Raw genomic sequence first — 27,089 nt, 5'->3', positions numbered from 1 at the left:
AAGTCCCGGGCCTGTGTTATCCCCCACCCCCACGTGCACACACCCTGGCGGGGGAGGGGATGTGTGGCAGGGCGGGGTGCTCAGGCTTGGGGGGAATCAGTCCGTTCTTTATCAGCCTGGCTTGGATCCAGACAGATGTTTCGTTTTATTTTGAACTTCCAGAAAATAGGTCATTTCTTTCCATTGTGTCCCTGGGGAGGCCTCCTGGGGAGAGGAGCGCACAGTGAGTGACGAGAGCGTGGGGGCCTCACTTGGGCCCCAGGGAGCCGGGAGGGCAGCGACCTCCCTTCCTCAGTCATGACAAGCTGTCGGCAGCGCCGCTGGGGCGCCTAGTTTCTTAGTGGCTGAGTTAAGAAGCCAGCCCAGTCCTGGGGGTAGTGGGGGGCCACGGACATGCCAGGGAAGAAGGTGGTTAGACAGGAATTTCAGAAAGGCTCCCCTGGTTTGGAGGGGACAGCCTGCAGCTGGTGAGACAGAAGAGTGGCGGTGCCATGGGACAGCCAGAGGTGACCAAGCTTCTGCTGAAGGGGGCGGGGGTGGGGGGATCAGAATGCCAGCCCATGGAATGGGCACTGTTATTCTACCCACCTGGACTTCCAGAATGTCTGAAGCCCGGGTCAGGCCCCAACTTAGCTTTTTTCTGCTGCTTTGTTTGGGGGACCTCATAGGTACCCAGAAACCAGAAGTTCCTGTAGGTCTGGAGCCACATGGCAGAATGAGGCCTGAATGTCAAGCTACATCACTGTGCGATTTGGGCCAGGTTGCTCTCTCTCTGGCCCTGAGGGGCTCTTCTGGCTTGTGGGGAGATTCACTGTGTAGAGGTGGAGTGCTGAGCCCTCACCAACAGATAGGAGGGGGGCTTAGCTTTGAGGGTGGCAGGTGGGAGCCCCCCAGCCTCAGCCCCTTCTGAGGCTTCTACCCCGACTGTCTCCCTACCCAGGGGAGTCTGCAGTCCTCCTTGGCTCCTGGGATGAAGGCCCCCCACCCATGCTGCCAGAGCACACCTACATCTCAGCCTCCTTGGAGTAAGGCCCCCTGGGCCGCCCTCTGCCAGGTCCAGCCGATGCGGCCCTCACTCATGTGCTCTCGCAGCTGTTGGAGGGAGGACTCCATCCCTGGCTCCAGATGCCTCTTGCCCCCACACACTCCTAGGCCTCAGGCGGGCTGCCTTCTCTGAGCTGAGTCATGACATCCAGGCCAGGGCGCCTCCCCGGGTCCCCACCCCCATCCCAGCATTCCAGCTCTGCACAGCTGCCTTCCCCGAGCGAGTGGGGTCCTGAGAGCCACAGGCAGCCCTGGAAGTGCACCCTGTGTACAGATGGGAAGTCCACGGCTCAGTGAGGGGCACGACAGCACGACAGGTGGGTGACAGAGCTGGGGCAAGAACCCACATAACCTTATTCCCGTCAGCCAGGAATCTGTCCTGGTTTGTCCCCGGGGACGCAGAGTGGAGAGGGGTGTACAGAAGAGAGGAGGAGGCTGCCAGCAGTGTCCCCACTTCTGCTTGCAACTTAGCCACTTTCTCTGAGGACAGGACAGAAAGAGTGACTGCCCACAGAGTGGGCCATGAAGGTAGCCTGAACCTTGGGTCTTGAGCTACCAGCCTCACATCGGGGATAGGGCTGGAGCCAGGGCTGCCCAGTCAGGTGTGTTCCAGCGCCCCATCAGCTACCTACCTGAGCCTGGCTTGCCTAGGGCAAAACACTGACACCTGTCCCTGTTTTTCTCTAAGCCTCAGTTTCCCCACCTGTACAATGGGCACAGGAAGAGGGTTGGTTTGGAGAGATGATCCCCGAGGGCCGTGAAGCTCTGATATTCTGTGACTCTAACCCCGTGACTCCTTGGCTAGGCCTCCTCCTCCCTCTGGCATCTTGTTTATTCAGAGCATCCCTGGCCTGAGACTGCCCGCCCCAACACCCCCTCCTCCTTGCAGCAGGGCTGCCTCCCATCCTCACCTCCCTGCTATTTCTGCCCATTCCCTGCCTCCAGACAGAGGGTCCCTCCATCCACTCGGGAGCCTACAGCCCCTCCAAACCCTGAAGCAGCTTGATGGCAGCTCTCAATCCTGGCCCTTTGCCTCATTCTCAGGAAATGACACTGCATCCCCAACACACACACACACACACACACACACACACACACACACACTCCTGTCCCCCCTCAATGTTCCAAGTCAGAATCAGGAGTAGGGGCTCGTGCAAGCTACCTCTCACTCCAGCCCCTCCAGTCTCTATCACCAGGTCCCATCGCCTCTCAGCTAAACCAGTCCCACTCTGTCCCCAGCCCAAACACAGAAGGCGGCGGTGGCACGGGCTGGCCGAGAGCACTCTGCAGACAGAGGTTCGGTCTCTGCTCTGCATTCCTAGGCAAGTTCCCTACCGGTTCACTGCCTTGGTTTCCCCATCCAAAACAGGAGTGACCCTTGGATGTAGCCCACAGAGTCGGCTGGTGAGCACTGGCTTGTATTGGGTGTTGTGGCTGTGTGTTCGGATGTGTTGAGGCCTGCGTGCACACAGGCCCCCCTGCACGTGTGCAGCTTGGCTGGGGCCGGGTGCACATGTGATCTGTGGCACGTGTGCACCCCGCCCATGGGTGTGTGGGAGAGCGCACAGGCAGCAGTCTGCGCCGAGAGCGCGTGTGCGGCCATGTGTGCCAGGTGCCGGGGAGCTGTGTGCACGTGGGATTTGTGTGGGCACGCACATGTGCAGTGCCTGCGTTGAGGGCTGGGCACACACATGGCCTGGTGCACACGGGTGTGTTTCCGAGCAGCGTGTGAGTGCGTGGGTGGGGCTCTGGGGTGTGTGAGAGCATGCCGGCCGTGTGCAAGCCTCCCCCACCGCCGGCAGCCAGGGAGCCCTCCTCCCTGGCCTCCCTGTGTCGTGGGAGTCTCGGGACCCCGAGGGAGGGAAGCTACTGCTGGCGGATGTGGCCCAGAGGACTGGATTTATTTAGATTAAGGTGGTGGGAAAGAATCACAGGAGCTGGAAAGACATAAGTCTGGGCTCAGAGTGGTTCCCCAAGCATGCCTGCTTCCCAGATTTGGGGTCCACATTCTGCTCCCCCAAACGGGTCCTTCTAATTCACTGGGAGGAGCGGGACAATGACTCCATCTTTGGACCTCTGCCCCCACCAGTAAGAGGAATCATGAGGTCTTCCTGGCCCTCAGTACCCTCCTCATGGGCAAAGAGGGGATCCCTGAGAGTCCCCGCCCTCTCTCTGCTTCAGGGGCCTCCCCAGGCAGGTAGGAGGGTGCCTGCATCCTGACTGTGACATCCATCTTGTCCCAGGTGACTCCTCCCTGGAGAGCAGCTCTCCCCCTGAAGAAGGGGGAGTTGTCACAGGCAAGCCCACAACCTCCGAATTAGCTGCTTGGGCCTCTGTGGGGTTGGCTGGCCCTACAGCAGCCTCTGAGAAGCATAGAGGTCCATAAGGCATTGGGTAAATAACTGGGAGTATCAGGGAGTCATCTAAGATGGGCCTGGGAGGTTGAGTCTGGGGCCCCCAAACTGTACTCTTGTTCTTCCCAGTCCTTCTGTTGTCCACACTACCTTTTCTTTTGCCACCTCCTGGGTTTCCAGATCACCTGTTTATTTGTCTCAAAGTCCCCTGAAAGGCCGGCTAACTCCCAATTGTAGATATGGGAAAAGTGGGGCCCAGAGAGGGAAACAATTTGTCCAAGTCCACACAGCGTGTCTGTGACCAAATGGTCAGGGAAATTCAACCTGTGGAATGAGATGGGTTGTGGATTAACGTGACTCCAGCCTCGGTAACGTAGCCCCCTCTTTCTCATCGGCCTCACCTCCCTAAACCACCCCAGCAAGAATAACAGTGACCAGAACCTTCTCTCTAGCAAATGAAAAGCACAGTTTTAGAACAAGGGTAGCTCTTTGAGTTGCCCCTTCCAAACTTCTCCTTGTATTCATGGGGGGGAAACTGAGTCCCAGAGAAGGCAGGAGACTTGCTGAGTCTCACGGTGAGTCTGAGATCCCTTGTGACTGGAGCCAAAATGTTCATTTCCTAGAGTGAGAAGTCGGTCCAAGATCCCTGGCGCATCTACACTGGCCCTGAGCGCTTCTGCCCAGACTATCCTCTCCTTAGCCTGATTCTGCCTTTTTGCTGTGTGATTAGGCCACAATTCTGTCCCTCTCTGGGCCGCTGCCTGTTCAAGAGGGCCCCTCCTGGCTCAGAGTCTCAGAAACTCTGAGCTGCCCCCGGCCCCACGCCCAGCAGGAGAGGAGCCAGGGTCAGGGGAGTTGGGGGCCCAGCCTGCAAGGCCCAGCCTTCCAGAGCCAGGCCAGCCCTGGTCGCAGTGACCTCCCATCTCCAGGCCAGCCGACCAAATTCCTCCTTTAGAATAATAAACAGTGTGGCCAGCCAGGGAGGCTGGGAGGGGAGCGGCAGGGAGGCTGAGATGACCCCCTCCCCCAGCCTGGGCTGCTAATGATTTTCTTTGGCTGGGATCTCAGGCAGGAAGGGGGGAGCAAGAGGGGCACCCAGCTAGGGGCACATGGGCCTCTGTGGGGGCTGCTGGCTCTGCCTCTGCACTGAGCCCTCTTGCTGGTGGAAGACTGGCATCCAGCTGGAGAGGTTGGGGCAGGAGGGACGGGAGTGGGGGTGCTGTGGGAGGGCTGGGCTTTGTCTCTGGAAGAGTCAAGAGAGAGGAATGGGGAGGAATGAGGAGACCCTCAGGCAGGCTGGTGGAAGGGATGGGGAGGAGGAGGAAGGGCAAAGCAGAGTTGCTCAGAGAGCTTCCTGGGGGGCTGGGCAGTAGGAGTAAATGCTGCCCCCATAAGTGGCCCACTCCCCATCGTCCCATTTTGAGCTGGCAACTGAGGACACCGCGAGAGCGATGGCACAGGAGGCAGCCCCCATGGGGCTCAGACCTGGAGCCCAGCCCTAGACTGGGAAGTAAAGAGCCATCTGGGCGTGGCCTGAAGAGCCAGGCCTGGCCCGGCAGCCACTCAGGGAAGTCAGCAGACCCGCAGCCCGGGAGGCGCCCTGTGCCTGGTCACGCGGTCTCTTCCCACGTTTCTTGCTCTGTGACCCCTGTCTCCTTCTGGTCACCTTCTTATCGATGCTGCAGGCAGACCCTTGCCAGCTTAGCTATTGGTGGTTGTCTGGAATCCGCAGATGGAGCTGCTAAGGGCAGGGATGGAGCAGAATCCCACCTGAGTCGATCTGTCTCTCTGTGGTCCTTCTTCTGTCTCTGGCTGCCTCCTTTACCATGTGCATCCTCCTTCTTGGTCTCTGTGTCTGTCTCTTTCTGCCTCTATCATTCCAGATCTCTTTGTCTCCCTCCTGAACATGCTCTGCTGGGTCATCCTGCGTGAACTTCTTTTCCATCTGGAGCCTTGGTTTCCCTGTCTGGACCCTGGGGGGTGAAGGTGGGGGAGCTTGTATTCAGCAGTCTCCAAGGACCTCTGAAGACTTCCCGTGCAGTGGGGCTGCCCCTGGGCTTATCCCCTGGCCCCTCTCCCCTAGGCCTCCCTGTGCAGCTTGGGGCTGAGTAAAGGGGGCCCAGGCATGGGGGTGCCCCCCCACATTCCACAGTCCTGACTCCCCCGCTTCCCTTCCCACAGCCGCCTCCACTTCCTGTTGTGCTTTTGGAGCCTGTGGGAGTTCTCTGGGTTCTGGCTTTCCCCTCCTGCTCCCCCAGGCCTTTCATCACGCTTTCCCAAATATTTGTCCTGGCAGATAAGAGCTTGGTATTGGAACTGTCACCCAGATGACTGGCTGTTAGAGCTGGCGGGCCCCTGGACACCATCCAGCCCGAGTCCCCCACTCCCACTGCACATAAAGAGAAACTAAGGCCCAGAGAGGCCTGGGTTCAGCCAAGGCTACTGGAGAGGTAGAGGCAGAGGCAAAGTTTGATCCATTCGCCCTGAGGCCCAGCCCCATGCAGGGGGTGGGAACTCAGGTGAGTGTCCTCTTGATCATGGGACATGGGTGGCTTTTGACTTCAGCCCCATAGACATGGAGGCTTGGTGGTCTGGGCTGGGGTTTTCTTCTGCAGGATCCAGGTGCTAAGTCCAATTTTGCAATGACTGTGCCCACTCAGCCCTTAACCCTATATTTAACTCTGCAGGACACCATGCAGCTTCCGAGCACGAGGCCAGCTCCTGTCCTTAAAGGTAGGTACACTGTGGCTTCCAAGTGTCATGCCAGCTCCTGTTGTCAAAGGGGTAGGGGACCCCCAGGAGGCACTGAGCAGAACCCTGGAGCTGGCCGAGGCTGTTAAACTAGCACCGGGGCCTGGGAGCCCAGGGACACTGCTGTGCTCGTGAGCCTCGATTTCCTGCCTTTCCTGCGGTGCTCAGTGGAGGCCTCCTTCTACTGTTCACTCAGCTCAGTCACCCCTGTGTCCCACCTCTTCTCAGTACTCTGGGGTACCAGCCTGGCTGGTCTGCTTCCGGTCTGGGGCTCCCCTCCCATGCCTCGATCCCTCACTGGCTATGAGTGCCCAAGTCCTGGCTGGGCTTCTGTGAGCACACCCTTCCCTCACTACTGCCTGTTCTATGCTGTCGGTGCTCCGGGGGCTGGGTGGCCAACCAGGCAGTGAACGGTCACCGGCCACCAGGGGGTCCTGAGGGACCAGCCGACAGCCTACCAAGGACAGGTGCCTGGCTGGCTGGCTGAGCACCTGCAGGTCTGGGGGACGCGGCTTACAGAATCCTGCCCAGGGGACATTAGCAGGGAGAGGAGGAACCAATCACTTGACACTGGCATCCAACCCCAGTTCCCTCCAGGCCCCAGGAGGGGGGCCCCTGAGTCTCTCCTGTCCTGTGTGCCCTACTCTGAGCTACCTTGCCCCACTCTCCCTAATCAAGGCCACCCCTGGGGTGGGGTGGAACCTGGACAACTGGGCCAGCTGCAGGGAAGGGGCTCGGAAAGTGACCTGGGAAGTAATGCAGGAACTGGAGGCCTGGGAATTGCTTCCCACGGATTTCCTGATGCCTTTGGGTGAACATGCCCGCAGCCTGAACACAGCATAGCTGGAGACTCTAAGGTCTGGGAACTAGAGGCACTAAGATTAGGAGTCCTGGGCAAGCTGGCCTCAAAGCCATGGCTTCCAGTCTGTGTCAGATTAGGGCGGCGTGGTCTTCAAGGACTGTGCAGACATGGCTTCCTCCAGGGTCAGCCGAGAGGAGAAGGGCTGATGTTCCTGTGCTGACATCTGACGCCTTTTCTCCCAAAGGCCAGGTGCTGTTGCTGCCCCTGCTGTTGCTGCTGGGCCCACAGTCCTCATGGGGCCTGGTCATCACACCCCCGGGGCCAGAGCTTGTCCTCAATGTCTCCAGCAACTTCGTTCTGACCTGCTCGGGCCCCGCTCCAGTGGTGTGGGAACGGATGTCCCAGGAGCTCCCACAGAAAATGGCCAAGACCCAGGATGGCACCTTCTCCAGCACACTGACACTGACCAATGTCACTGGGATAGACACAGGAGAATACTTCTGCGCCTACAAAGGCTCCGATGGGCTGGAGCCTGGTGAGCGAAAACGGCTCTACATCTTTGTGCCCGGTAAGCACCCCACCTGCCTGCTCACTCTCTGACTTCTGTCAGCTGCAGGTGTCTGGGGGGAGCAGAGAGTGCTTAGTGACACTGTGAGCCACCGCCAGCTCTGACATGCAGATGAATCACGGGATCCAGCCTGGCTTGGGCCAGGAGTACGATCACTCCCCTGGCCCCCTGAGTCAGATCAGGGAGATCTGACTGCTCCCTGCCCACCCCATTCCTGGCTCCCCAGAATTTTGGCTTCTCAGCAGGTTCCAATATGCTCTCCCTTGGGCCTCCACATCTCATCTTTCCTATCCTGCAAGCTCTGGGTACCAGCTGCCCTTTGACTTGTAGCTTATCTTCTTTCCCACCCTGGTGCTGACTGTATCCAATGTTAAAGCTGGAAGGGACCTCTGAGAGCATCCTTATTCTGTAATGAGAAAACTGAGGGGCAGAGAGAAGACACCGGCTCAAGGTCACATAGAAATTCAGGGGATAGCCAGAAAACCAGCTCCCCTGACCCTCATTCTTGGCCCTCACACCTGGCAGATCCCACGATGGGCTTTCTCCCGGTTGACCCCGAGGAGCTATTCATTTTCCTCACGGAAATAACTGAGATCACGATTCCGTGCCGAGTGACGGATCCGAAGCTCGTGGTGACACTGCATGAGAAGAAAGTGGATATCCCACTACCCATCCCCTACGACCACCAACGTGGCTTCTCTGGTACATTCGAGGATAAGACCTATGTCTGCAAAACCACCGTTGGGGACAGGGAAGTGGATTCTGAAGCCTACTATGTCTACAGCCTCCAGGGTAAGCCCCCTTTCTGGCCTGATGTTTAGCAGAGGCAAGTACGGCCCTCCGCAGGGGTAGAGCCCTTCCCTGCTTATGAAGTGGGCTATTCCTTTTTTCATCACATTCTCACTGTAGTCTTGGAAGGCAGGTAGTGTTTCCCCATTTTACGGGTGAGAAGCCTGAAACTCAGAGAAGGGAGTATGCCCAAGGTCATGGGGAGGGTGAGGGGCAGGGCTGGGCTGCACACTGTTGTGGGCAAAGGCACAGGCCTCGGAGCTGGTTGGGTTTGAGTCCTAGCTGTGCACTTCCCATATGAGAGAGTTTGCGCCAGGTATTTAATCTCTCTGGGTCTGCTTCGTCCTCTGGAAAATGAGGACCATAATGATGGCCCACCTGGTGGGATTATTAGGAGGATTAAAGACAGAGGCTCCCTGGTACATGGTTTGTGCTCCATACCTTTCTCTGGTACTTAGAGTCCCAGAGAATACACTGATTCAAGATTTTAGAATGTCGGATCCATGAGGACAGGAATTTTGTCTGTTGTGTTTATTGCTAAAGTCCCAGTGCCCAGCATAGTACTTGGCGTACAGAACATAGTTAACAAATATTTGTTGAATTAATGGATCTTCTGCATGAGTCATCCCTTCCATCTCTGAATCCCCACCCTATCCCCAAGCCGCAGGGCTGGTGTGATGGCTGGTGGTGACTTCCTTGGCCCTAAACTGATCTCTTCCCCACCAGTGTCATCCATCAACGTCTCAGTGAATGCAGTTCAAACTGTGGTCCGTCAGGGCGAGAACATCACCATCATGTGCATCGTGACCGGAAATGAGGTGGTCAACTTTGAATGGACCTACCCACGCATGGAGGTAGTGCTGGGCTGGGGGGTTGGAGGAACGGCCAGGGAAGGATGGGTATCTTGCCTTGTAGCCTAACTTCTTGGACTCTGCCTGATGGGGGGGCTTCCCCCACCTGTCCCTACAGAGTGGGCGGCTGGTGGAGCCAGTGACTGACTTCCTCTTCAATATACCCTCGCACATACGCTCCATCCTGCACATCCCTGCTGCTGAGCTTGGCGATTCAGGGACCTACATCTGCAATGTATCAGAAAGTGTGAATGAGCATCGGGATGAAAAGTCCATCAATGTCACTGTGGTTGGTGCGTGTCCTGGGGCTCAGCCCTGACCCTCCTTCTGAGCTGGACCTAGACCTATCATGGCCCCAGGGTCCTGTCAGCTGCATTTCAGTACAGCTCTAGCTTCAGTACCAACCAATGCCCATTTCCAGGATAAACCAGCACGCAGGGTTGGCCAAATCCAACTCTGTTCCCAGGGTGGACTTTCTGCCTAGCCAGAACCTCAGGCCCAACCCGATTTCTAAACCCACCTGTCATCCCGGCCCAGGCCGCCCCATCCTCAACTTCAACTATGCTGCAGCTCACCTCAGCCACAATCCTGAGCCAGAATACGCTCAGTGAGAATGACAACTCCAGTCCCAATCTTAAACCCGGTCCCCAAATCAATATCAGCCCCCAGTTCGGTCCCTGGTCCAGGCTCAGCCGCGACTTCAACCCCAGATCCCGTACTTCCATCATTGGTTCAGGTCCTAAAGCCTGAAGCCCAGAATGCTGGGCTCCTTTGCATTCGGTGGATGCCCTGCCTCCGGGAGCCCCGCCCCCAGGAGGCGCTGTCCTATTGGTAGCCGGGCCGGGCCCCACCCCTGGGGCCCGCCCCCTGACGGCCGCCCCTTGCAGAGAGTGGCTACGTGAGGCTGCTGGGAGAGCTGGACGCCGTACAATTCGCTGAGCTGCACCGCAGCCGGACTCTGCAGGTCGTGTTCGAGGCCTACCCGCCGCCCACTGTCCTGTGGCTCAAGGACAACCGCACGCTAGGCGACTCCAGCGCTGGCGAGATCTCCCTGTCCACACGCAACGTGTCTGAGACCCGGTGAGCAGCAGCCCATCCGCTCCATTCTTGACGTTATTCTCTGCAGCTGCCCGGCAGCTCACAGCCTTCAGCCACGGGACACATCTAGAGACACTTTTCTTGAGAGCCTACTACGTGCGAGGCACCGTACCAGGCACTGGGGAGGCTGCAGAGCTCCAAGCAGACTGTTCCAGCCCTCCTAGAGTCTCCTGTCTAGAGGGGGAAACAGACGCCGGTCAGATGATCACCCAGATGTTCAGTTGTCCTTGTGATGGGTGGGGCCAGCTGGGAGCAGCTGAGGAGAAGAAGGCCAGATGATCAGGGAGGAGGGTGCCGGACGGGCCATGACCACCCATGCATGGATGGTGGCCCGGAGGCAGGAGGCCAGCAGGCCGACAATGAGGGGCCGTCCTTGCGAATAAAGCCCTGTCAGGCTTTTCTGCAGGAGTGAGATGTGGAGGGGGAGGGAAGGGGTGCTTGCCCCACCTTCTTCACCCCTCCCCAACCGCCTCTGAGCTCTGGGGAGCCAGCTGCCGATGGGTGGGGGATTCAGGAGACTGGCATCGTGAGTCGCATCTGCTAGCGACACCTGTGTGATGTTGGGAAGGCCCTGCCCCTCCCTGGGCCTGGTTTCTCAGGTCCATCCAAGGAGGGCTGGGTGGGGGGACTGTGGGAGTTCTTCCAGCGCCGGCAGCTGGGCCCGTTGTGCTCCGCAGGTACGTGTCAGAACTGACGCTGGTGCGGGTGAAGGTGGCGGAGGCTGGCTGCTACACTGTGCGGGTCTTCCATGAGGACGCGGAGGCCCAGCTCTCCTTCCAGCTGCAGGTCAACGGTGAGGAGCCCTGCACCCTGCCTCCCTGCACACCAACCCCCCCTCCACTGCTTCCCTCTCCCTTCCTACCCTGTCCACCCACCCACAGGAGGAGAGGGAGCAGGAGAGGGAGCGGAGGACTCAGGAGGCTGGCCTCGAGGCCAAGCTCCAACATTTCCGCTCCTCTGTGAACTTGGCATGTCTCCTCCTTGGGCCTCAAGCTGTCCACGGAGGCGCCTGGGCTACACTGGTGTCCCTAACACCTCAGGCCTTCATGTGCCAGTGCCATGATTTGTCCTTCTCACATGCCCTCATACTGGACTACTACTTAGGTAGTCACTGAGCAACACCAACACACCAGTCTGCCCTGCCTTTGTGCTGCTTGTCTCCTGCTGGGGGAGGACAAGCACTCCACGGTAGGGCAGAGAACCAGCAAATGACACAGAAGGTTAGAAGGTAACAAGTGCCGTTGAAGGAGGAGAAAAGCTGGGTAGGGAGGACAGAGGGTTCATGAGGCATGGGGCGGTGAGCGCTGCGATTTGGAGCGGCCTGATCAAGTTGGCCTCGAGGAGGCGACATTTGTGTGAAGACTTAAAAGAACGTGAGGGTGTTCACCAGGGAGATTCTGGGGGGCAAGGGCCCGCCAGGCAGTGGCAAGGCAGGACAACACCAGAAAGCCGGTGTGGCAGGAACCGAGAAGGAAGAGAGTGGTGGAGATGAGGTCAGAGCTGAGGCCTGGTCGTGGAGTGGGTGGGGGGGACAGATTGCATGGGTCCCCTTGGGCCCTTGTATGGACTTTGGCTTTTACTGTGACGGAGATGACAGAGCCACGGCAGGGTTTTGAGCAGGGGAATGACACACGAATGACTTACTGTTTTGTCAATTGACTTTCTAAAAATAAATGTATTTTGAAAGAGAATTTAACCTCTCAATTGTAGATGGAAAATCAGCATCACATGTCATAAATATAAAGCAACCACTAAAATAAACTCTGGGAAAACAAAGCGATGCTATTAAATTCTACCTCCGTGCTCTCCTGCTCTCGCTTTCCCAGGGCTTTCTCTGACCCTGAGACCTGCTCTGTCTTTGTTAAAAGGGCAGATTAGCAGTCTCAGAGAGGTGTTAGAGACAGACTGGCACCCTACTGAGGCTTTCCCTTTGAAGTGCCCAGAAGGGGAACCTGTCAGTTTTCACACGGGGATTCCTGGTATTTGATGTTCACCTGCAGCCTGAGGCTCCCCCCCCCCCCCCCTTACCCCCAGACCCTGGGCCAGATCCTCCTGGAGGGCCTTTCTCACTGTCTCCTTCCTGACCTCCCCACCTCCTGGCCTCCTGCCCTCTCCACATAGTGCCTGTCCGTGTGCTGGAGCTGAGTGAAAGCCACCCTGCCAGCGGGGAGCAGACGGTCCGCTGTCGCGGTCGCGGCATGCCCCAGCCACACCTCACTTGGTCTACCTGCAGCGACCTCAAAAGGTGAGCAGACCCCTGGCCTCCCTCTCCCAGAGTAACCACAGCGGCCTGGAAGGACCCAGTGGAGGTCATCTCCTCCAGCCCCTTCTCTGGGCACCAAGTTCCAGGCTAGAGCCTCGTTCTAGAAGATGTGGCTTCTTGGAGATGCTCTGCATGACCTCAATGTCCCATTTCCTTACCTTGACTCAGGCGATCAAATGAAGGGAGTGGATTTTGCGATCGCGGGCTCTCAGTTCTGGGTTCGGAGCGCCCCCTGCCGGTCAGTGGAGGGGGCACAGGAGGAATGAGCTCAGGACCAGTCAAGGACTGGAAGCTGACCGGACTGGCTTTCCTCAGCAGATGTCCACGCGAGCTGCCGCCCACGCCGCTGGGGAACAGTTCGGAGGAGGAGAGCCAGCTGGAGACTAACGTGACATACTGGCCCGAGGACCAGGAGTTCGAGGTGGTGAGCACACTGCGCCTGCGCCGTGTGGACCAACCGCTGTCTGTGCGCTGCACTCTGCACAACCTGCTGGGACACGACATGCAGGAGGTCACCGTGGTGCCGCATTGTGAGTCCTCCAGCCCGAGTGGCTCCTGGAGACCCTCCATCCCCACCTCCACCCTGCCATCCTTGGAGCTGTGCCTGGGAGCCCAGCTGTGCCTTGGGGCCTCGCCAAGCCCACCAGCGTGCGCCCCTGTGCACTTATGCAACAACGCAGGACTGGCACACGTGCGTACACCCATGAGTGTACGTGTCTAGGCCATGGCTGGGTGTACGCATGTTCTGTGTGCATTCTAAGCCATAAGCAGGAGCAGGCTTGACCCTTGGACACAGGGCAGACCCTCCCAGTGTAGATTTGTAAACCACATCATGAAGACTGCCCAAGCCCCAGATACACGTGTCAAGCTGGAGTGTATGTCTACAGGCTTGTGCACAAGCACGCATGCTGCCTGCCTTTGGGGGACTACACCGAGTACATGCATAAAGCCGTGGATATGGCTATGCCCAATCCCCAGACGTGTATATAAACCCACAGGGGTGTGTCTGTATGCGTGTATGTGCAGATGCACGATCCCCACACAAGGGTGTGGATAGTGCATGTGTAATTCCTGTGCATGTGTGCAAACTGGCTCAGAACATGGAGCAGCAGCAGCCCCTCCCCCTGAAAGCGTGCAGACACAGCCTCTGCACCCAGATGCCTGCTATCCCATGCATGTCTGTGAGCAGGTTCACACACACACACAAAGGCACAACTCTTGTCCACGGGAATAGTGTCAGCCAGCGCTTGGGTGCCCATGCTACCTGCCAGTCCCTGAGCGTGCGTTTCCCCTTGTGCTGGTCTCCATTTGTTCATTCATTTCCTCTTTCTCCCTGGAGAAGGCCCAGCCCTCCGGCACTTCTAGTGCCCTCAGTCCAGAGAGAAGGCAGCCAAGGAACTAGGCAATCCCACTGCAGGGGGCAGTACTTTGTGGGGGCGAGGGAGCCTAGAGGGAGGAGGGGCTCTGTGTCCAGCTGGGGGATTCAGGAAAGTGTCCTGGAAAAAGAAATCTTTAGGTCAAAACCTGAAAGATACCTGGAAGTTAGGCTGGTAAGGAATGGGGTTCGAGTCAAAGCGAATAGCTTTTGCAAGAACCCAGAGGCAAAGTGGGATCAGAGAACTCAAAGGCATTCAGCGTGGCTTGAGCCCAGAGTATGTGTGTGTTTAGGGGCTGGAGCAGGGAGATAACAAGAGAAAGGGAAAGGACTGGTAAAGGAGGGGCTTGGGTTAGGCAGAAGCCAGGGCAAACAGAGCTTTGAAGGCTGTGGGAGGCGTTGGCAGGTTGGTCTGGCACACACACACGAGCCTCTCTGTGCACAGAGCTGTTCCCAGCCCGCTGCCCCGTGGTGGGACAGGTGGGGGGTTTCATCCCTTATCTCACTCCCACTCCCACGCATGCGCACGTACCCCTGAGCTGGTGGGCGCCTGCAGACCAGCCCAGAGCAAGACTGCCCGAGGGGGAAGCTACGTACCAACGCACAGGGAAACTACCATGGCTGGACGAAGCCTCTTCTTTTTACTCAGATTGCTCCTTAGAAGATTCAGACTTCCTTCCCAGGCCTGAGATGTGTGACCTTGTGGGGAGAGGGAGGAGAAGAGTGATGTTGGTCTGGGACCTTGAGGAGGAGGGACAGGGCCTCCAGGGGCACTGAGAGGGGCAAGTATGGGACAGAAGAAGAGGGAACAAGTTTGTGGGGGACCCCATGGGTGGCCAGTGGGGCAGGGTAGGGGAGGTGAGGGTCTGGCCAGAGTGGATGCAGAGGGAGGGGAAGAGAATGGGAAATTGTACAGCAAAGAGGCTGAGGCATTAGGGAGGAGACTTGGGACTTGGGGGCCCTGAGTTAGCCCCACTTGGTTACCCCTGTTCCCTGGGGGGTGTACCTTATAACTGTCGTCACTACCCCGACGCTGCTGGCGACTCCGGGTGAAACAGGGTAGGAAATGGACTGGATTCGTCAGGCTCTGGGAACTCAGTTAGGCTCTGTCCTAGCTGTGACCACCCTGGCAAGGGCATGGATTCAGAGGCGAGGTGAGCGCAGTCATCAGGAGCTGGTATCCAGTCTGGGGTATGGCAGACAGGCCAGACTGAGCCCAGCAAAGGCTGAAGGCATATGGAAGCCCAGAGGGAGCTGAGTGCCATTGTTACTGAGGGGTGTGGGTTCTTACAGGCAGCACACAAAAGCTTTACTTCTGTCTTGCTCTGGGCTGGTCTGCCGGCGCCCACTGGTTCAGGGGTGCATGTGCATGCATGGGAGTGGGAATGAGATAAGGGATGAAACCCCCACCTGTCCCACCACGGGGCAGTCTGACGTCACAGGCCATGGCTGGTGGAGGGCAGGACAGGCAGAGAGGATTTGCCGGACCAGCAGTGGGGACACGGGAGGACTGCCAGGGAGCTGCCAAGCTCCCCGTTTGCTTATGGCTGGCTCTTGTCTCTGCCTGCAGCTCTGCCCTTCAAGGTGGTGGTGATCTCGGCCATCCTGGCCTTGGTGGTCCTCACAGTCATCTCCCTCATCATCCTTATCATGCTGTGGCAGAAGGTAAGCTCCCACCCTTGCCTGGTGGGTGCACATGGGCACACTATTCTTTCTACATGGAGCCCCCAGCTGCCCTTGAACGTTGTAGGATCCAGTCATGGCCTAGCCTGGCACAGAGCACTGGTGTAAAACGATGGAGAGCTGCCTCTACCCCCAACAGCAAGGACCATCTTGGGCCTGGTCCAGGCCAGCCAGTGTCCCTTGCCATTGCTGTGCCTTCCTGGGTGTTGCCTGGACCTCAGCCCTGCCCCTCCCAGCCACAGGGCAAGGCACTTTCTGGGGGGACTACATGAGTCCCAGGATTCTCCCAGGTCTCACCTCCAGAGGATCCCAGGCTTCTACTGAAATGCATTCTAATCCTACCAACGTGTCATTTCAATATTTTGTTCCGAGGCTTCACCATTCTGCAATCCCAATGTTTTAAGATTCTTGAGTTAGGATTGCAGCACCCATGATTTTATCATTCTAAGAGCCCAATCCTGTGATTCTCACATCCTATGATTTCAACATCGTGTGCTTCCATCTTTCCGAGATTCCCACTGCAAATGACCCAGCTTGGAGAATGGGCTGTCCACATCTAGCTGAATGCTCCTAGCTTGTGTCACTTCCCAGGACTGCCTGTCCCGCTACTTCTATCTGGGAAGCAGCTAGTGCTCTGGGAGAAGCTGGCAAGGAGGTCCTGATGAGCCGGGCCCTGGGCTATTAGCTGCTCCTCAGCCAGCACCAAGCTGGGGCCTCTTGACACCTGTTCTCACTGAGCCCGTGAACCTGAGCCTTATCAATAACTTGCTGTGTGACTTCAAATAGGCCTCTGTCCCTCTCTGGGCCTCAGGGTCTCCTGCTCCATCTGCTCATAAGGGGCCATGGCGGGTGGGTCTTAAAGCTCAGACCTCCTCTGATGAGCTATCCCTGGTATTGGTCTTGCAGAAGCCACGTTACGAGATCCGGTGGAAGGTGATTGAATCCGTGAGCTCCGACGGCCATGAGTACATCTATGTAGATCCTATGCAGCTGCCCTATGACTCCACCTGGGAGCTGCCAAGGGACCAGCTTGTGCTCGGTCAGTCGAGAGCACTCTCGAGGGCAGTCTGGGCACTTTCGGAGGGTGGCAAGACTGTCTGAGGTCTTGCCTTCTTGGGCCCTCAGTGCCCCTCTCCATACAATGGGGCAAGGTGATACCCCAGGGAGGGTTCAGCGCTGAGGTCCTGTGATCCCATGACTACGTGAGATCAGACCCCTTGTGGGCAAGAGGGGAAGTAGGGATTGAGGACAGGCTGCATGTCAGGCCCATGCTTAGTCTAGCTGGGAAGGCCAAGGTGTGCAGAGGAGCTGAACTCCCTTTGGGGATGGGAGGAAGGCTTCCAGGGACGAAAGATGGACCAGAAAGCTGGCAGGACTTAGATGAGACATCAGGAAGGGCTGCAAAGCACTATGGGAGACTCCTGGAGGGGAACACCTTAAGTCCCGGTTGGCTGGAGGGGTTGACCTCTGAGAGAGCAGGGTATGTAGTTCCGTGGTGGGCCAGGAGCTAAGGGATTATCTCTACCCCAGGACGCACCCTGGGCTCCGGAGCCTTTGGGCAGGTGGTGGAGGCCACGGCTCACGGCCTGAGTCACTCGCAGGCCACGATGAAAGTGGCAGTCAAGATGCTGAAATGTGAGTCCTGGGAGCCTGCCCCTCCATCAAATCTGGGCCCCCTCGTGTCCCCTGCCACCGGCCCTGCACAGTCAGGCACTCCCCGGCTCTCATTTGCTGGACGCAAGCAGTACAGTCACCTGTGGGCCAGCACCGCTGCAGGCTCTGCTTTGGCCAAGAATCTTCCTCACTCTGCCCCGGACTCCTGGCATCTCCTTCTCTCCCTAACCTTCCTCCCACCCACTTTCTCCTCCCCCTACTCGTGGGTCCTCACTGCCCCTAGGCCATCTGGGTCTTACAGTAGGTTATGGAGCAGAACAGCCTCCTTGGGGCCTCAGGGACAGGGCAGGCCTGAGGCCCCATCTCCCTCCTCAGCCACAGCCCGCAGCAGCGAGAAGCAGGCCCTCATGTCAGAGCTGAAGATCATGAGTCACCTCGGGCCCCATCTGAACGTGGTCAACTTGCTGGGGGCCTGCACCAAAGGAGGTACCAAAACCACTCCCCCAGAGGGCTCCAGAAAACGCCAACCGCCCAAGCCTGGCCCCTCCCCGCCCCCTCCTCAGTCCAGGGATGACAGGACACTCCAGCTGGAGGGTCTGTACCCACCCCGTCCAGTGCCCTCATTCCACAGACCCAGATGGGGGCAGGACTCACAAACCCACAGAATCACATCACCTTCAAGGCCCAAGGACCTAGCCGTTTGCAAACCCAGGGGTCCTCTGACTCTTTAACATTTTCTCAATACATTCCACAAACTCCTAAGTCCTGGCCCCTGTGAGGTGAGTTCTGTCCCTACACTCGGGGAACACCAGCAAGCTGACTGGGAGCTGCTTTCATTCAGATCATAGAATGAAGTCTCCCCAGCCCGTGTGTTTATTTGAAGCTCTGACTGCAAGTTAGGCCATTAAAAAAAAAAAAAAAAAGAAGTATTATCACTGTTTGCAGCTTATTGTGAGATTTGGGATTTTCCTCAGTATTGTGCAACCAAAATAAAATACAGAAGTGAGCTGCACACAGAGGCCAATTTATGTCCCCAAGATCACCCATTTCAAAATGTCTGTCTTCATCAATATTGTCAAGTTCCCACTGACGGGCTTCAAATAAATGTACTGTATTTGGGTTGAAACAGTAACCTGATAAGTAATAGTTGCCTTTCTTTGCTCTATATACTGGGCTCCAGCATTCGCCGTCATTTGAAAACCTATGGGTGACATCTACCACCCTGTCCTTGCTCTGTGCCAGGCCCAGGGCCGAGCTGACAAAGGCATTATCTTATGAGTGCTCAGGGAGGTGGCTGGGGTTAGCCCCATTTAACAGATGGGGAAAGTAAAGCTCGGCGAGAATAAGTATCTCCCTCCTGCTCACCAAAGCCAGAAAAGAACCGGGGTTAGCCCGGTGCCAAAGCCTCTTGGCCATCCTACCAAACTGCCTTTCCAAGCTAGCACCGGCCCCGACGGCAGGTCTGAGCCCGAGCCTGTGCCCCCACAGGACCCATCTACATCATCACCGAGTACTGCCGCTACGGCGACCTCGTAGACTACCTGCACCGCAACAAGCACACTTTCCTGCAGCGCTGCTCCGACAAGCGCCGACCGCCCAGCGCCGAGCTCTACAGCAACGCCCTCCCTGTCGGGCTTCCGCTGCCCAGGTACCGCAGGAGGCTTTGGGGAGCCCTCGGGGCACCTACCTGCTCACTCCCTCCCTGTCCAGGACGGAAGCTGAGGCCAGGGTGGGCAGATACAGTTTAGGAGCTGGGGTGTCGGTCTGTCACCGAAAGACAGGAAGACTCAGCCCTGCCCCCTGCCTCCCCCCCACCCCCACTGGATCGATTTCCTTCTAGTCCTTGGTCCACCTCTAAAGACATGGGCGCATGTGGTCCTCTAGCTCTCCAGGGAGCTGGCACTGTAGGCAGAGGCATTAGGATGACTCCTTGCCCACTCTGGGCTGTGGCTGGGCCCTCATAGGGCATCACAGCCGAATGGAGATCCCCGGAAAGGCACTGTGCTACCTGCCCTTCCTCTGACCCTCGCACTCGAGTGCTGTGATCACGCCTAGGCGTGAGCTCCCCGGGGACATGCACGGGGTCTTATGTTATCCCAGCACCCCACTGCCCAGCTTAGGACCCCACAGGCTGGGGGGAAGGGCGCACTGCGTGGCCATTCAAATGGTGACAGACGAGAGGAAGAGGAGTGGTGGAGGGAGAGAGGAAACCCATGAGTGACAGGGCCTTGTGGGGCCTCAGGGCGAGAAGGGGCAGGAAAGGAAGCAAAAGGAAAGCCCTGTGGCCCTTCCTCCTGTGACGTCCCTCTCTCCCCCAGCCATGTGTCTCTGCCCGGGGAGAGCGACGGTGGCTACATGGACATGAGCAAAGACGAGTCGGTAGACTACGTGCCCATGTTGGACATGAAAGGAGGCGTCAAATATGCAGACATTGAGTCCTCTAGCTACATGGCCCCTTATGACAACTACGTCCCCACCGGTGGGTCCTCACCTCAGCACGGCCCCCACCCCTATGCAGTCGTGTGTTCCTATCAGAGCCTTTTGTATGCCCAGGCTCGCAACAACAGGGGGAGGAAGGTGGTTTGCCCCCATTTCAAAGATGCGGAAACTGAGGTTAGCCACCTGCACACAGCTGCTCTGTGAGGGAGTCCCAGAATGAACCTCTGTATCTGGATCCAGAGCGGGAAGAGTTGGGGTGGAGGGAGTCCTGGGCCTGCTGGGGCATGGGCCCAGAGGAGGCCCCAGGCTCCCGGGCTGACCCAGGGTCCCTGAGAAGCAGGCAGGTCAGGCTGAGCAAAGGTGACCTGGGGCTAACATCAAAGGCTTTTCTGGCCCATGAAAGCACACTGATGAGATAGGAGAGGTTTGCATTAGATGTTTGGAAATTGTCTTCCTTTTTTTGGAGGACTTAGAGGATCAGTAGCTACCTGTAACAGAGAGTCGGCCTCAGTGAGCAAAAGGGCAGGGGTCCTTTGGGCCATGTGGAGACCCACAGTGGTAGGTGAACTTCTGTTCTCCCCTAGCTCCTGAGAGGACCTGTCGGGCCACTCTGATCAACGAGTCCCCAGTGCTTAGCTACACGGATCTCGTGGGCTTCAGCTACCAGGTGGCAAATGGCATGGAGTTCCTGGCCTCCAAGAACGTACGTGTGGTCACTGTGGGGAGGTGGGACACCCAGCCGGCCAGGGTCCTCCAAGTACAAAGCTCTGTATGGCAGCTGTGTCCTCTGTGGTGGGTGAGGACGCCCTCACTGGGTGGCTACCCTCACCTGTGTGGTGATACCTTTTTCCCCAAGCCCTTGGCGGGGAGGTCTTTCTCCACAACTGCCCCCAAGGCCTCAGCTCCCATCTCCTCCAACCCAGTGTGTCCACCGAGATCTGGCAGCCAGAAATGTGCTCATCTGTGAGGGCAAGCTGGTCAAGATCTGTGACTTTGGCCTGGCTCGTGACATCATGCGAGACTCGAACTATATCTCCAAAGGCAGCGTGAGTACCATGTGCCTCTGACCCTGGGAGCAGGTTCTCTCCTGGTCAGCGTGGCTGTGGCACGTGGGAGATGAGGACTGAGTGCCTCGTGACCTGCCCTGTCCAGCGGTGACAGGCTTGGCCTGCCTAGCCATGTGTGCAGGCCCAGGAGGGGAAGCCACCAGCTGTGCATGGGGTGGGGGGTGGGGAAGTGGAGTGCTAAGGTTGTGAGGTGAGCCCAGGACTCAGAGTCACCAGTCATGACGGGGGCAGGGGGGCGTAAGGGAAGCATGGAAAGGGAGCAGGTCAAATGGGTATTTGGTTAAAATGTGACCATTCTGTCAGCCACTCATGTTCCCATTTTCCACAAGAGGACGGTGAATCCCAGAGCTGGAGGGACTCTAGACCGCAGAGATCGAAGGTGGCCGGCTCAGAGCAGGGGGTTCCTTGGCTTCTCTCTGGCTCTCCTGCTCTCTACCAACCGGTCCAGGGGCCTCTACTGGGGTCAGAAAGAGGGACCTCAGACCTGGGGCTCTTTCTCAGGGATGGGACTGCCATGTTACCAGTTGTGGGTAGAGGGACTTGGCCTTCCGGTCCCCTGGCCAGTACTGGGATGCCTGTGGGATCTGCATGCCTACAGAGGTGGGTTCTCAGGGCCCGGGAGTCAGGTACTGGGGGGAAACTGCCAGGTGTGGAGTGGGCCCTGGCCCTCCTTATACTTAGTGCGGTGCCGCCCTCCCCCAGACCTTCCTGCCTCTGAAGTGGATGGCCCCCGAGAGCATCTTCAACAGCCTCTATACCACCCTGAGCGACGTGTGGTCCTTTGGGATCCTACTCTGGGAGATCTTCACCCTGGGTACGCTCCCCTGGCCCCCAGCCGTCAGGGGCACGGCCCCTACCCTGCCCCCGTGTGCCTCCAGCCTGGTGGGGCTGTGGGACTGGCTCTGGTGCAAGTTACAGTTCTCTACTGCTTTCTCACGGCTACAAGACCTTAGCAAATCCCTTGTCCTCTCTGGGTCTCTTTACTTCCCCAGCCGATTATGGATGGGTTTGGAAGTGACATCTAAAAGCCTAGATGATTCTGGTTTCTCTGGTTCTCTGATTCTGGGGAGGGTTTCCGTCTCTGTCCAGAGCCTCTAAAGGGGGCTCACGAGTCTCAATGCCAAGGCCATTATACCGTTGTCCATTCTAGGGCTGGTGTGCTTCCCTCTCCCCTCTTCCAGCACCTCTGAGCCGGTGTGTCTCTTGTCTCTGCCCCCTGCAGGTGGCACCCCGTACCCAGAGCTGCCCATGAACGAGCAGTTCTATAATGCCATCAAGCGGGGGTACCGCATGGCCCAGCCTGCCCACGCCTCCGACGAGATGTGAGTGGAGCCTTTGCGAGGATTTTTTTCGGTGCAGACAATAGTTATCCAATTTAACTTGCTTAAGGCAAAAATGGATTTGTCCAGAGATCTAAAAAACCTCCATATAGCTGGATCTAGGTGTTCAGAGGCTGTCCTCAGGAATCTGGTTCTACCCAGGTCTGCTTCCCTTCGCGCTGGCCACATTTTAAGGCCAGATGGCTACCTGGTTGCTGCTTTCACCATAGTTCGGGCGGAAGGCTCCAAGCTGACCATCAAGGGCTCAGCTGGGGACACGTGCCCATCCAGAGCCAGGCATTGAGCTGAGAACCGTGCAAACTCCTACCAGCCAGACCTGGGCCACGTGCTCACCGATGCGGTCGACCCCACGGAACCTGCCCGCGGGAGGAGGGCCTGCTAAGGGATAGGAAAAGCAATCCCTCTCCACCGGTCCTCCCCAACTCCCTTCCGGGAGGCTGCAGAGCCGGAGCCAAAGACTCTGACCCCCTCTGTGCCTCTCCCCAGTTACGAGATCATGCAGAAGTGCTGGGAAGAGAAGTTTGAGATCCGGCCTCCTTTCTCCCAGCTGGTGCTGCTTCTCGAGAGGCTGCTGGGTGAGGGGTACAAAAAGGTATGTTGAGGCAGCGAAACGGAGAGTTCTGGTCCAGAAGTCAGACACTGGGTACTAGGCTCTGTGTGTCATGCTGGTATTTGAGGGACCGCCCTGTACCTTCTCGGGCTTCTCGGGCTTCATTTTCCCTGCTGGTACTAGTAAGGGATGGGCTGGGCCTGTGAGTTGAATTTATTTTAACAGCACAGCATTTTTTGAAATGAAATCCTGCATGGAAGCCGCTGCCCACAGCCCCCTTCGTCCCGCATCCCTCCTCATGCCAGGCCTGGGGCTCCCTCAGAAATCTGAACAACCTTAGGCTGCATGTCCGATAAGGGCCTGACCGCCCTGATGCTGCTTCGATTTCCTCTTCGGGCTCAGTTAAGGCAGAACCCAGCCTGTCCACCAGAGGGAGCTACAGGGAGGGGTGGTGCGCACCCCTTTTCCCCTGACCCATTCCTAACCACATTCCCACCCACGTTTAGTCACAGCTCAGCACCCAGTGAGATGATTGGGTTGTCACCACTTAGCACTTAGGGATGCTGAGGCCACAGTGAAGGAGGTTGAAGCAAGGTGACAGCCCACACCTGTCTGTTCTGAAGTAAGGGGAGTGTTAGGGTCACAGGCGCTAGTCTGCTGACTATCCCCTCCCTGGGGGGCCTCCGAGCCCACCTGGTCTTGTGTGATGGCACCTGAGAGAGCTGCCAGCTGTGTGTGGCTCCGGACAATTCCCCTTCCTCTCCGAGCACCAGTTGCCCAATTCACACAAGGCAGGAGGGGCCAGGTCAGGGTCTCATGGTACATGAACCCCACAGCATTTGGGGCCTGACCTCGCTGTTTCTCTGGCCCTCCCTCCCCGTGGAGCAGAAGTACCAGCAGGTCGATGAGGAGTTTCTGAGGAGCGACCACCCAGCCGTCCTTCGGTCCCAAGCCCGTTTGCCTGGCTTCCATGGCCTCCGATCGCCCCTGGACACCAGCTCTGTCCTCTACACTGCTGTGCAGCCCAACGAGGGTGACAATGACTACATCATCCCCCTGCCTGACCCCAAACCCGAGGCTGCTGATGAGGGCCCACTGGAGAGTTCTCCCAGCCTTGCCAGGTAGCTGCTCTGGCCTGAGGCCCAAGGCAATTGTGTGTGTAGTGTGTGTGTGTGTGTGTGTGTGTGTGTGTGTGTGTCTTCATGCCGCCAGGCTTGCCTTAGAAGTCCATTACCTGGGGTGAGTACTGATTCCTGCCAGTGAGCAGAAGGGAGGACTGGACTCATTTGGCTTCTGATGAGCTCAGGGGGAAAGGGCAGGCTGGTAAGAGACAGAATGTCTGGGATTTAATTGCAAGGTAGCAGTTTCCTGGAAAGTGGCCCCCATAAGCCTTGTCCCCGCTCCTCTCCCGAGGCCCTATCCAGGCCCTACAGAGAAGGAGGAAGTCTAATCAGCATCCCCAGCACCTGTGTACTGTTCTGGGGTCACTTCAGCCCTGGCCTGGGCTCCGTGCTCCAGCACCACATCCCAAGGGCCCCGGGAGCCTGGCTGTAGGAGGCTGTGGTTGTAGGAGGTCTGGTGCCCACAGGGGTTGAGGCCAGAATTCTGACTGGGAAGGAGATTCGTGCTTTTCTTTTGCCTTGAGATGTGGCGAAGTTACAGTGGGCGGGGATTGCAGGAAGGCCTGGACTTCGGGTTCAGACAGGACCTTCCCTCAGCTGGAGAGGAGAGTCCCCCACAAGGCCAGACACCAGCCCCCCCAAAACCAGATCCACTCTCCGGTGAAGTGGCAGTAGCCGCAGGCAGGCTTCCAACTCCAGCTGTGGCTCCAGCTGTGGCTCCAGCTGCCGTGAGGCCGGCCAGGCCCTGTCTCCACGAGCCTCCATCTCTCCTTGGGCACTCGGAGCACCAGGAGAATTAGAAGGCCCTCTCTGCCTTCCTGAGGAGCAAAGGTTGCGGGGCTACAGGCAGTCCGTGTACAGAACAGCGAAGCTCAGGGCTCAGACAGCTTAAGGCGTGAACGCTGGCCTGTCCGGCGCCCTCGCACAAGCTGCCTCTAACTCCCCCGGCCTCTGTTTCGTCCTCTTGAGGATGAAAACAGGAGCGCCCATCGACGTGGTGCTTCGCATAGTCCTGACAGGGATTGGATGACCTAAAGGGTGCGGGCTCGAAGGCACAAAAAGCTCAGGGCCACTGCTGTTATCTTAATGTGGCCCCCGCCCGGACCCCCACTCACCTGCCTTCTCCTCCTAGCTCCACCCTGAATGAAGTCAACACCTCCTCTACCATCTCCTGTGACAGTCCCCTGGAGCCCCAAGAGGAGCCGGAGCCCCAGCCCGAGCCCCCGACGGAGCCGCAGCCCCCACTGGATCCAAGCTGCCCTGGGCCCCGGGCCGAGGCAGAGGACAGCTTCCTGTAGGGGGCTGGCCCCACCCTGCCCCACCCGAAGCTCTCCCTCTGCCACCCAGCGCCCACCGCCTGCTGGGCTGGCCTCCCATCTACTGTCACTTTCTAGAAAGCTCTTGCCCCTGGCCTGTGGCACCCCAGCCACTGGGGTGGGTTAGGAGGCAAGAAGGCTGCAGGGATCGTGACCGGCCTCTGCCGCTGGGGGGGCCATGTGATGGGAGCCAGGGGTCTCCCGGGGCGCTTCGTTTCTCCATCTGCAGGATGGGAGCTCCGGGCCCGGTGACCCACGATCTGGGCTTCTCGCCCTGGCTGACAGGTGGGGAGGCTGGAATCCCTAGAGATGCTCGGCGTTCAGGAGGCACAGATTAATGTTCTTCTGCTCCTCCAGGAGCTGTAGCTCTCTCCTCGCACTTTCATCCACCAGAGAGCTGGGGAAGGGACCCTGGCATCCCCGGCTCCTGACTGAGCGGGGGGCCTGGCCTCGGACAGTGATGTTCATCGGGAAGCCATGTCTCCTTGATGCCAGTTTCCACTTTCTCAGGCCCGAGCTGGTCTGGGGCCATCCATGCTCCCTGCTGGGGGCTGAGCCAAGTTCAGGACACTCTGGCCCACAGCCCTGTCCCGGGCACTTGGGGCACACCTCGTTGTACAAGTGCCCGTGTCCATGTCGGCCTGGCCCCGTTAAGTGCCGGGGTCTCCTTCCTTATCACCGCTCATCTTACTCCACCCGCCAGAGTCTCCAGGGTCAGGCGGGCCCCGCATCTGTAAGGAGCGTGCAGATGTGCCGGCGAGGAATGTCCATCAGGAGGCTCATTGGACCTGATGTGGGACCTTGGAGGAATCCCTCGCCCTCTCTGGGCCTGTCTGCCCTGTTGATAAATGAGCAAGGTGGACTCGTTGACTTCTGGTGCCTGTGGCACTAACACTCTCAAATCTTCCAGGGGGTGGCACACTTGCCCAGAAGAAGCAAAGCCAAACACTCCAAACTTCCATCCTAGGGGTCAGCTGGGGTCTGGGGAAATTCCAGACCATGCATCACACTCTGGGCACCAGGAACCGTGCCCCTTTCCCCGGACCTCCAGCAAGCCCCAAAAGGCCAGCTGCCTAGGCCTTGACTTGGAGTGACAGGCAGTGTCTTGGAAAGCCCCCAACAGCTGCCCCATGGGAGGACTACGGGGCCCCTCTCAGACCCACCAGTGAGCCCTGGAGCCATCCTGAGTGAGGGAGGCAGAGAGGATCAGATCCGACCCCTTGTGCGGTCGGCCGTCCAGCACCTGCTGTCCAAGTCTGTGCCACAGACATCGTGGACAGTGAGGGCTCCTGGGGGACCCCAGAGAGTACAAGAAGCCTTTCTAGGGAACCTGAGAGGGGTGCAAAAGGTGGGTATTTTGGGGGTTGCCTTCTCACCCAGCAGCTGCCTAGTTCCTGAGGGAATACCCGTGGGATACGGCTCACTCCTTGCCCAGGTCCACTCACTGCATTCTCTCTGCCAACCACACCCCGGCTCAGTGGGCATCAGGGGAACAAGGGGAGTGAGGGCTGTGGCCAAGACTGCTGGCAGGAAGAGAGCCGGAAGTGGGCGGCAGCCCCCTCTGCCAGGCCGGGAGAGGGAGGGAATTCTCACTACGGTACCAAAGATGTAATCACCTAGGTTTACAAGTATTTTTAGGACTCACATTAACTCACATTTATACAGCAGAAGTGCTATTTTATATGCCATCAAATTTTCCTATCTGTGTACTTTTTTTTTTTTTTAAGAGAAAGATTTTAATATTAAACCTGGTGCTTCTCACTCATGGATTTCATGGTCTGTCGCGGGTTTAAGTCCCTGTGCCATGGAGATGGCAGGAGTGGAGTGGGGCAGATGGGGCTGAGCCCAGCCACAGTGTCCCCACACAGTGTCCTCTAGCTCGGAGTCTCAGTTCCATCTGTAAAATGGGGTTCGTACGCTCTTCCACCGCTTGCTAGCGGCTGGACAGCCTGGGCCTTGGGTCACGGCTTCCCAGGGTATGAAACGGGAAGGCCCCTCCAGCTCCACAGTGCTTGGCTCTGGGCTGGCCAGACGGTTCACAGGCTCCTGTAGAGAAGCCTGAGC

General features: G+C 58.0%; 1 protein-coding gene across 2 annotated transcripts in view; it reads left to right on the top strand.

Moving 5' to 3' along the window:
- PDGFRB (platelet derived growth factor receptor beta) overlaps positions 1–26,786 on the top strand; it is a 36,785-nt gene extending 9,999 nt beyond the window's left edge. The window contains exons 2-23 of one of the 2 annotated variants that reach the window (XM_059417151.1): positions 6,086–6,131; positions 7,196–7,519; positions 8,045–8,311; positions 9,035–9,162; positions 9,278–9,452; positions 10,047–10,239; positions 10,935–11,050; positions 12,379–12,502; positions 12,839–13,050; positions 15,466–15,560; positions 16,485–16,617; positions 17,109–17,213; positions 17,568–17,678; positions 18,681–18,840; positions 19,511–19,671; positions 20,216–20,334; positions 20,555–20,677; positions 21,401–21,512; positions 21,921–22,020; positions 22,525–22,630; positions 23,477–23,709; positions 24,842–26,786. In XM_059417151.1, coding sequence (XP_059273134.1) covers positions 6,086–6,131; positions 7,196–7,519; positions 8,045–8,311; positions 9,035–9,162; positions 9,278–9,452; positions 10,047–10,239; positions 10,935–11,050; positions 12,379–12,502; positions 12,839–13,050; positions 15,466–15,560; positions 16,485–16,617; positions 17,109–17,213; positions 17,568–17,678; positions 18,681–18,840; positions 19,511–19,671; positions 20,216–20,334; positions 20,555–20,677; positions 21,401–21,512; positions 21,921–22,020; positions 22,525–22,630; positions 23,477–23,709; positions 24,842–25,007 — 3,309 coding nt within the window. In that variant the 3' untranslated portion in view covers positions 25,008–26,786. Of the gene's footprint in view, positions 1–6,085; positions 6,132–7,195; positions 7,520–8,044; positions 8,312–9,034; positions 9,163–9,277; positions 9,453–10,046; positions 10,240–10,934; positions 11,051–12,378; positions 12,503–12,835; positions 13,051–15,465; positions 15,561–16,484; positions 16,618–17,108; positions 17,214–17,567; positions 17,679–18,680; positions 18,841–19,510; positions 19,672–20,215; positions 20,335–20,554; positions 20,678–21,400; positions 21,513–21,920; positions 22,021–22,524; positions 22,631–23,476; positions 23,710–24,841 lie in introns of both variants that reach the window. The other variant, XM_059417150.1, reaches the window with a different exon arrangement.
- The last annotated feature ends 303 nt before the right edge of the window (positions 26,787–27,089 follow it).

Source organism: Mustela nigripes, chromosome 12 (genome assembly GCF_022355385.1).
Source record: "Mustela nigripes isolate SB6536 chromosome 12, MUSNIG.SB6536, whole genome shotgun sequence".
Lineage (NCBI taxonomy): Eukaryota > Metazoa > Chordata > Mammalia > Carnivora > Mustelidae > Mustela > Mustela nigripes.
Note: the sequence above shows the minus strand (reverse complement) of the source record. Positions and strands in the feature narration are given on the sequence as shown.